This window comes from Aulonocara stuartgranti (assembly GCF_965226115.1).
Source record: "Aulonocara stuartgranti genome assembly, chromosome: 7".
In the NCBI taxonomy this organism is placed as follows: domain Eukaryota; kingdom Metazoa; phylum Chordata; class Actinopteri; order Cichliformes; family Cichlidae; genus Aulonocara; species Aulonocara stuartgranti.
Genome location: NC_138945.1, coordinates 68,852,398 through 68,862,586, shown reverse-complemented (window position 1 = coordinate 68,862,586; position 10,189 = coordinate 68,852,398). Strand labels below are relative to the sequence as shown.

The 10,189-nt window shown below is 41.5% G+C and overlaps 1 protein-coding gene across 2 annotated transcripts; it reads left to right on the top strand.

The window, feature by feature from the left end:
• The first annotated feature begins 277 nt into the window (after positions 1–277).
• On the top strand, positions 278–9,178 carry bbs2 (Bardet-Biedl syndrome 2). Of its 2 annotated transcripts, none has more exons than XM_082538493.1 (18): positions 278–386; positions 842–973; positions 1,317–1,544; positions 3,047–3,172; positions 3,279–3,341; positions 3,565–3,642; positions 3,805–3,909; positions 4,781–4,867; positions 4,982–5,117; positions 5,268–5,407; positions 5,805–5,934; positions 6,013–6,184; positions 6,275–6,404; positions 6,607–6,726; positions 6,876–7,013; positions 7,223–7,335; positions 8,190–8,338; positions 8,458–9,176. In XM_082538493.1, the coding sequence occupies exons 2-18, from the start codon at positions 857–859 to the stop codon at positions 8,562–8,564; spliced, it is 2,139 nt and encodes a 712-aa protein (XP_082394619.1). In that variant the 5' UTR covers positions 278–386; positions 842–856; the 3' UTR covers positions 8,565–9,176. The 2 variants fall into 2 exon arrangements, with proteins under 2 accessions (XP_082394619.1, XP_082394620.1); XM_082538494.1 differs by having other exon boundaries at positions 298–386; positions 779–973; positions 8,458–9,178.
• Positions 9,179–10,189: the final 1,011 nt, after the last annotated feature.

Below are 10,189 nucleotides of genomic sequence, written 5' to 3'. Positions count from 1 at the left end.
TCCAATACATCCACAGTCCCGCCTCTGCACAAGGATCTTGAAGATGGAGCTCCCAAACTGAAGGAATAGAGGAAGATAGCAAAGCAGGTTCGTGGATATATTGAAGAAGGACATGAAGTGGGTTGAGGTGACACAATATTAGGAAGAGGTTAAGATGAAGGAAGGTGATCTGTTGAAAGAAGAAGAAGAAATGCATTTTTCTTCCATGTATAGCAACATTAGCCCACTGCAACTCTGAGTTGTGTAATTTATTTTGAAAACAGCAGACCGGATGTTGGCAGCTAGTCGACTTCCTGTGGCCGTGTTATCATTTTATCCAGGTAGCTCATTTGCGACTGGATTCTTTGGAACAAAAATCGAAGTTTTGCTGCTAACGCGTGGGCCTGGTACGTTTGTCACAAATGAGTGATGTCTTTTGTTGTTGGGCCGTCAGTAGTTTGGACTTGTTTCCTGCGAGTTCCAAGACATCGACGTTAATGTCAGCTAGTTGTGCTAGCTTTCCATGCGTTTAAGTCCAATATTTCTTTCAGCAGAAAGCACCATGCCGTACTTGGTGTTTATGCAGGGCTTACGACGTGTGAAGGTGTCGGGTGTGGTGTCTTATGGTTGGTTAAATGCCATTCTTCTGGAGCAAACGACGGGGAGATTAGCCAGATGAAAAGCTTTAGCTTGCGACTCCTTGTTGCTAGGCAACGGAAGTCGCCTGTGGCTGGCTGAGCTAAAGCCTGTAATTACATTAGTGTGGCAAAGTTACTCATCACCTTTTGCTTATTTTTAGGCAACCTTCTCGTCTTGTGTGTGAGATATTTGATTCTCAGTAAGTTCTCATCTCTATATTAAGACCAGAGTAAGCATCATGCTGGTCCCCATATTCACTCTGAAGCTGAACCACAAGATTAACCCTCGCATGGTGACTATTGGGCAGTTTGATGGGGTTCATCCATGCCTTACTGCCGCCACGCAGGCTGGAAAGGTGAGGGAAATAAATGTTTGCAAAATCCTCACAGTTATGTGATAAATATCATCCATGCTGTAGGAAAATTACTATCATGTTTTTGTGACCCGATGAGAGTGAAAACAGCCAAGTATTTGCCCTCTTCATGATTTCTTTTTTGATCGTACTTGTCACAGTTACCTGGTTCACGCTAATAGCTAATTTTAATGTTAGACAATTAGAACCTCAGTAAATACAAAATGCAGTTTTCAAATGATGATTTCATTTACCCAAACTTATCTGGCTCTGTGTGGAAAAGAACTGCTGACTCTCTGGAGCATTTGGCAGTTCCCTACTCTCTTGTTGTCTTTCTCATTAAAAGGTTTTCATTCACAACCCCCACACCCGTGGCCAGAGACCTGTGGCTCACCGACTGAGCCAGAGTGCCCAAGACTCTGACATTTCTCTGCTCAACATCAATCAGGCAGTCACCTGTTTGGCTGCAGGAAGACTGGGACCAAATACTACTGGGGACACACTGTTGGTGGGATCCCAGACAAACCTGTTGGCTTATGATGTCCATGACAATGCTGACATATTTTACAGAGAGGTGAGTAAAGTCAGGAAAAATATTGGAACTGGGTCTCCAAAAGTTGATTCTGTTCATCTGGACGCAGCGTTTTGTGGGAGAAACGTTTCGTCACTCATCCAGGCGACTTCTTCAGTCTCAGCTGACTGCAGGTGTCAATCTCATAAACAGGACATTTGCATAATGACTGAAACCAGCCCACTGAAGGAACAATGGGCTGGGAGGTCAGTTCCTTAATCTTAATTATGCAAATTCTCATGACCATTGATCAACAACCACTGATCAATAACCACTGATCAATGGCCATGAGTACCATTCACAGAGAGTTGGGGAATGGCTGCAATCACAGCATTGTAAGATGGTGACAGATGTACCCTTAGGCCCCCTCCTCGAATCAGGAGGTTTCAGTCATTATGCAAATGTCCTGTTTATAAGATTGGGGAGACCTGCAGTCAGCTGAGACTGAAGACGTCACCTGGATGAGTGACGAAACGTTTCTCCCACAAAACGCTGCGTCCAGATGAACAGAATCAACTTTTGGAGATTTACTTTCCTGGATGATTGAGAATGCATCAAGACATTGGAACTGGGTGTTGTGACTTGTGTTATTCTATATTTAAATCAGGATTCAAACAATTCTTAATTAGTTCTGTTGATTTCAGCTTTTTTATATGTAATTTGGTTTAAAAAGTGACAGAATTACTGATTAATCCAGCTGACGCCACAACCTGACTGACTCAGCTAATTATACAGTTGTGACAAGTAAAAATCTCTGCTTCATAGTAGAGGTGGGAATCACCAAACATGCCACGATACGATATTATCACAATACTTAACGCACAATACGATATTATTGCAATTTTTTAAAAATTTTTGCGATATTCAGATTCTGTACATGAAGGTAAACTTCATCAATATTAATTTTATCTAAAATCAAAGTCTCGCACTCAGTCTTTCTCTCATTTCAGTTTTATTGTTGACAAACTTAAACGGTTTGTATTACAGTCTAGTCCAACTTAACTGAATGCAACCATCTGGTACAATTACAGCTATTCTGCACTATGCAATTTATGAAAACTATGCAGCCCATTCAGCAACTGAAGAATTTGAAAGTAAATTAAAACAAAATATAATTTTGCATTAAATAAAAAAGTTTTACACTTAATTAAAATAAAACATGTCTTAAATTAAAATAAGTAAACTGTCATGTTTATTGCTGCCAAAAAAAAGTTAAACACATTTGGACAGTGAAGGAATGTCAGGATTCTTGCTCAGAAAAAGGTCAACATGCTCTGAAGTCAGAGCACAAAAACCTTTTTGTAACAAAATATCGATTTCTGCTGTCCCTGTATCGATACATTATTAGCAAACAAAATATCACGATACTACACAGTATCGATTTTTTCCCCCACCGCTACTTCATAGTAACAGTCACAAAATGAAAAGTGGCTCGATTATAAATGCTTTGCCCAAAACGATGTGAAGCTGGCTTGTATTTAAACGTGCTTCTTCTCTGTGTGCAGGTGACAGATGGAGCTAATGCCATCGCGTTGGGGAAACTTGGGGACATCCCCTCTCCTCTTGCTATCATTGGAGGGAACTGTGCCTTGCAAGGCTTTGACTATCAGGGCAATGACCACTTTTGGACGGTAAGAAAATCTGGTTTTCTTGGTCTAAAATCATGAATGTTTACATATTTTTCACATATTTATAAAAAAATTGTGCTCCACTTGATCTTAAACTACATCTTCTTAGGTCACTGGAGATAATGTCAGGTCTCTGGTGCTCTGTGACTTCACTGGAGATGGAAAAAACGAGGTAAGTCTTGACTGCCCAGTAGTCGGGGAGCTTTCCACTTAACACACTACAATTTCAGTAACAGAGCATCTTACAGTTCTGTTATAAATATAGGTATGAAATTAATTCATACAAATATGACTGGAGGGTCTTTAACTTACAATACAAACTGCCCTGAGGTGACTGTTGTTGTCATTTGGTGCCATATAAATAAAGCTGGCTGTTGTTGCTGTTGTACTCACAGCTCCTGGTGGGGTCTGAGGATTTTGACATCAGAGTGTTCAAAGAGGATGAACTTGTGTCAGAGATGACTGAGAATGAGGTAAAATGAGGGTGCAATGCGTAGCTTGGTAACTGCTAGCTTGATCATGTTGTGTTACATGTTTTTAATGTGCTTTGTGCACAAGAAGCAATAATAAAACACTTTGCACTTGTAGCACTAATGTGTTGTACAATTTCTTATCTGTGTGTCTTGCTCCAACAGACAGTAACATCTTTGTGCCATATGCACGGCAGCAGGTTTGGTTATGCTCTGGCTAATGGCACTGTCGGTGTGTATGACCGCGCTGCCCGCTACTGGAGAATCAAGGTACCGTAATCATCTTCATACGTTCTTCATTTCTTTGGCGTCTCTCCTTCTTTTCATTTTGTTTTTGTACTTTTTATGTTTCCTAAAAGTTCAAAACTTTGAGATTATTCTGCAATAAACATTTAATTAATCCAAATGTTCTTGTTTTTTTCAATTCATTTATAACCAGATAATGTCAAACTGTATCTGTTCTGTGAATGTGGTTTAGATGAGATAGATCTTTATTGTCACTGTTACAAGAACAATGGACGGCAGTTTGGCATCTCTCCATTAGCAATATGTAGATTTGTTACATTAAAGTTACTTTAGAATAAAAGATGCACAGATATATACAGTTGGTGGTGCACATTGAGTAAGAGGTAGGAATGTCGGTTGCATTATACTATAATAAGTCTGCTTTATAAATACAGGTAGGAATGTTATTTATAACTACAGTGAAAATGTAAATAAATGTTAGCAGCACAGTTGACCTTGAGTCAGGGTGGAGGTGGGGCATGTTTGACAGCGTGCGGGTAAAACCCTTTATTGAGTCTGTTTGTCTTTGACCTGATCGACCTGTAGCCTTTACTGGGGGGTCCAGAGTGCCATGATGATACTGACTCTCCGCTCAAGTCTGCCAGTATAAATGTCTCTGACGGGGATTAGTGTAGTAGTAACAAATACTACTTGTAACATGACTAATAGTCATTTGTAGGACGTCCATGAACGATGGAACCCTCTCAGTGTTACCTTTCACAGCATGAAGATTTAGGGACAGTAGTGCATTGCTCACCTGCAGTTTGAACCTGATGAGTAAAGACAGTTTTGGCTGGGATTAAATGTAAATAATTCAGTTCTCTACTGTGTAATGTGCTCTTTTCTCCTCACTTAGTCCAAGAATCATGCAATGAGCATCTTTGCATTTGACTTGAATGCCGATGGGGTTGTGGAGCTCATCACTGGTTGGTCCAATGGAAAGGTGAGTACACAACTGTTATCCACAAACTACTTCTTACTGTTTTAACATGGGATTTTTTCAAAATGATTTTGTGGGACAACAACTGGCAAGGATTCGGTGTGCTTTTTATGTCAGATTGACGCTCGCAGCGACCGCACTGGTGAGGTCATTTTCAAAGACAACTTCTCTTCTTCTGTGGCTGGAGTAGTGGAGGGAGACTACAGGCTGGATGGACAGAAACAACTCATCTGCACCTCTACAGAAGGAGAAGGTAAGTCTGTGTGTGAGAACTGGTTGAAAATGGACATTTGTACATTTCCTTGTGTGTTTTCTGTGAACACGGACAAGCCAGGTATAATTTCAAAGACTGACACTGTGAGCTCATAAGAGGATGTTGCTATACTTGTCAATGTGTTTGTAGTTCGTGGTTATCTGCCAGCCAGTAAAGACCTAAAAGGGAATCTCATGGACACGAGTGCCGAGCAGGACCTTGTCCGAGAGCTCAGCCAGCGCAGACAGAATCTGCTGCTGGAGCTTCGCAACTACGAGGAGAATGCCAAGGTGATTTATTCAGTCACAATAAACTGACGGGGATTTAAGAGGCACGCATCTGGTGATGTTTGTGGGTTCTACATTTCAGCAGGCACACAGTGGCTTTACATTTATGGTACCAATAATTTAAAAAGCTCTTCTTAAACGTTAACGAAAGATCTTTATAAAAACCCTAGAACTGGAGCACACTGCTTTGCAGACAGGCGCCACTACAGTTTAACATGCACCTTTGAGGCAGCTGTTTGTAATTGTGTTAAAGAGTTTTTGTTATTGATTTATCCATGTTAATAAAAAGTCTGATCTGTGGAAGCAACGTTTCTGATCGAATGTAGTCACAACTGTGTGTTCTGAAAGAATTTCTGGGCTCAGCCTGTGTGAGGAGTCATAAACTCTGCTCTTATTTCAGGGTGTGTCAGAGACACACAGTGGGATGGGAGTCATACCAGCCAACACTCAGCTCCAGACAGCACTGTCAGTGAAAGCTGCTACAGAGACCCAGAAGGCTCATGTGGAGCTCAGCATTTCAACACCAAATGGTAGAGTTGGTTAGCGCGTCTCACCGTTTATTGAGTGTTTGCGTATAAGTTGCTGAGTCTCTCCTTGATCTTTTACAGAGACTGTTATCCGTGCAGTGCTCATCTTTGCAGAAGGCATATTTGAGGGTGAGAGTCACGTTGTCCACCCCAGTGCTCAAAGCCTGTCTGGTTGTGTCAGAGTCCCCATTGTGCCCCCAAAGGATATACCAGTGGATCTGCACATCAAAGCCTTTGTTGGAGGGAGAACTAGGTAAGCTCTGCGAGTAATGAGTCTTTTTCTAATGCAGTTAACAACGCCGCTCTCATTCTCACGTCATCCTGTTCTTTTCGTCCTCGTTAGCACTCAGTTCCACGTGTTTGAAATCACTCGTCAGCTGCCTCGTTTCTCCATGTACGACCTCGCTGTCGACTCGTCGGCTGCACAGCCCACAGGGAGGGTCGCCTTCAGCATCAACGATCGACAGCAGAGGGTAGGCTGTCGCACGATCATCTGCATTTATAAAATCTAATTCTGCTCCGTATGTTAATACATGTTTAATGTTGCACTTTTTTTATCCTGTTTTGAGCCAGCTGCAGTGAAATGTCCTTCCTTGTACACTTGCTGTATATTGAATGATTATAAATGTGTCTCCTGTTTAATCCTCGGCTCTGTGTCATTGTGTTCTTGTGTAGGTGGTGATGTGGCTGAATCAGAATTTCCTGCTTCCAGAGGGAGAGGAGAGTCCCGATGTTACCTTCACTTCACTAAGAGGTGGGGGGCTGTTGTCCTTCAGCATGGCCAGCAGTGGACAGGTACACATCAACACTGCTGTGTGAAAAATATACAATACAATAAAATATCCACAGCACTCATTTGTTTCTTATATGAACTTAGAGACTTTCTCTGTCATTAGTTTATATGTATTTTAAGAACAATAATAATTTGTAATGTGTCCAATCAGATCACCATAAGAACTGATGATATTGACCTAGCAGGAGATCTGATCCAATCATTAGCCTCCTTCCTGGCAATTGAGGACCTGTCAGCAGAAGCGGACTTCCCCACATATTTTGAGGAGCTACACACTACGCTCACTGAGGTTTGGCTCAGGTTTCATCTGCTCTCTGTCAAACGTTCAGGACAGCCTGAGTCAGTAGCAATAAAAGTCCAAATTCTTGAGATTAGAAGGTGTGGACCAAAACTTTAGTCCCTGTAGTCTATCTCCTAAACTGGGCAAGTCATACACTACAGGCCAAAAATAGGTCAGCTGAATTTAAGGTGACCTGTACGTTTAAATGTGTTTCCTAGGTGGACGAGTTCCATTCTGTCCACCAGAAACTAACTGCAGCTATGGCTGACCACTCCAACTACATTAGAAACATGCTGGTGCAAGCAGAGGACGCGCGCCTAATGGGTGACATGTGAGTTATCTCAGTATTTTACTTCGTAATACTTGCAGCCATATTGCTACATTATTGTTGAATTATCTGGACTTGTATGTGCAGCACAGTGGCGCGGTGGTTAGCACTGTTGCTGCACAGCAAGAAGGTCCTGAGTTCAATTCCACCGTCTCCACCACCTGTGTAGAGTTCGCATGTTCTCCTGGTGTTTGCGTGGGTTCTCTCCGGGTACTCCGGCTTACTTAATTGAATGTGAGTGTGAATTGTTGTCTGTCTCTGTATGTTAGCCTGATGACAGCTGGGATAGGCTCCAGCAACCCTTAAAAGGATAAGCGGAAGCGAATGGATGTATGTGCCCTGAAAGGCGTGTGTTTCATTCACTGCAGCCATGGTAGAAATAAAATCCTGGGTTCTCTCTCTTTGTTGTGAGCAGTTTGATTTATTTATTCGTGTTTTTATTCCCCTACAGGTAAACATATCTAATAGTTTTGGTGATCTAGCTTCAGGAATTTACTAATGATACGAGTCCTTTATTAAGGTGATAGTTGTTATTCTCTCACTGATGCGTTCAAAAAGCGCGGCAAACAGAAATCCATAAATGGATCAGAGGACTGACGGCACTGACCGAGACGCTGGCGGTAGTCAAGCGCTGCACCGAGGCAGCGTTACATTTCCAGGGACGTGCACGTCAGATAACGGCATAGGTTATGGCGTAGGGTTGCACAGGGGTTTGCAGTCTTGACATACCTACAGCATAGATTTAACGCAGAAGAATAAAACCTGTTACAGTATCATTTCATTCATGTCAGTTCTTCTATCATGAAACTGCAAAAACTTCCTTCTTTTCCTCACATCTTTGTTCGTTTCCACCGTAGGACAACTATGAAGAAGCGCTACAGAGAGCTGTATGATCTAAACCGGGATCTAATCAATGAGTACAAGATCCGCTCAAACAACCACAATGCTCTTCTGGCTTGTCTCAAGTCTGTCAACCAAGCCATACAGCGAGCCGGCAGGCTTCGAGGTAAGTCTGACAAGCACTACTTCTTAACATAGCAGCACTGTTTGTTAACTACCTCCAATTGAACCAGGGGAGAAGATGATATATTAAGCGTATCTGCCTCTGTGTATGCTTCTCTGCAGTGGGTAAGCCCAAGAACCAAGTGATCTCTGCCTGTCGAGACGCCATCAAAAGCAATAACGTCAACGCGCTTTTCAGGATCATGAGGGCTGGCACCGCATCCTCCTGAGAGTGGAAGGATGAGGGACGCGGGAGCGGACTAGAGAAGTTTACAGTCAGCACGTGTAATAACTGTAATGAGGCCAGCGAGTACGTTTGGAGCAAGAACAGCAGGAGATAGGCAGAGACACTGAAGCGGCCTTAATCCACGACTCAGTTTTAAGCAACATTTGGCACCAGCTTCTTGAAATTGGAATTCAGCCAACACAAATATAATGGTGACCTCAGACTTTGTGCAAAATTGTCGGGCTGATTGGAAGGGCTTCAGCTAGTGCGCTGGAGTTTACCTAAATCACTAACCTGCGTGAGCAGCCATTTACTCACTTTAGTCAGAAGTTAAGACAAACAGAAGGACTCGAGTATGACGCCAATTTCATGCATTTGTGGTGACCTGTCCCAGACAGTCTGAGAAAACGAGTGTGCCGGTTTCATTCAGCTGACCGTAAAGTCACCGGTGGCATGGACCTTCACGCTCGGCCTCGGCTCTCAGCTGCTGCGTGTTCGTGTGGCATTTGTAGCCAAAGAAAACTGTCTAACTTGTTTACTTTTTGTAGACTGTATTCAGAAAGTGCACATGTAACTTTGTGTTTGTGGAAAAATAGTTATTAAATTACATTTTAAACATTCATAACTTTTGGCTGATTTTTTTTACAGTACCTATAAAGGGAGGGTTTATTTCTAGATGGATTTGAGACGTTTATATCAAATCAAAAGAGAGCAGGTAAACATTTTAAATACTGATGTGTTTAGACAAATGCTCCAACATTATTTAGTCTGCTTTACAGGCAAGTTTCCAAAAACATGAATAAATAAACATGGTGTGGTAAGCCCCGCCCTCTGTTCAAAGATGGTCGCTCACAGTGGACGTAGGCTGTATCCCAACTCAGGGGCTGTGTCCCAATTAAGAGTCCGCACGCTTGAAGTACGCATTTTAAGTGCGGTTACGTCACCGCCACGCGACGACGGCTGTCCCAATTTTTTTTTTTTTTTATATGAACTTTATTTAGAGCAATAACAATGACAATCTCAAAGAGACAAGCGACATATTAAATCAATCAGAACAGAATCACATCTCCTATACACCACAATGAAATCGACAGTAACTGAGAGTAAACATACATACATACACACACATATATATACATATATATGCATATACATATGCATACATACACATCCATATTCACACATCTACATAATAATAATATAAAAAGATGAATAACCAATACAAACATAAATAAGAATTTTAAAAAAAAGAAAAACAAGGAACAGAAATAAAGAAGACAAGGGGGATCATAAAATCTCTAAAAGTGAGGTTCCATAAACAAGACTCATAACTTAAATAAGGGGCTAAGAAAAATCAAACTCTTCTAAAAATCTATGCAATTTGATTGCTTGGGGCTTATTTATTAGCTTAAGAGATTTACGGAACAGGGAGAGGTCGTTTTTAGGAGCAGGCCATGAAGGGGGGGATTTAGCATATCGGCATTTATGTATGTAATACTTTGTTATAATAATGAGATTGTTAATTAAAAACTCACTATTTTTGTCCTTAAGGATTACTCCAATTTGAATATTTTGAAAAGACCAAAAATCAATATATCCATACTGGAACAATATTAGGACATGGAGAGA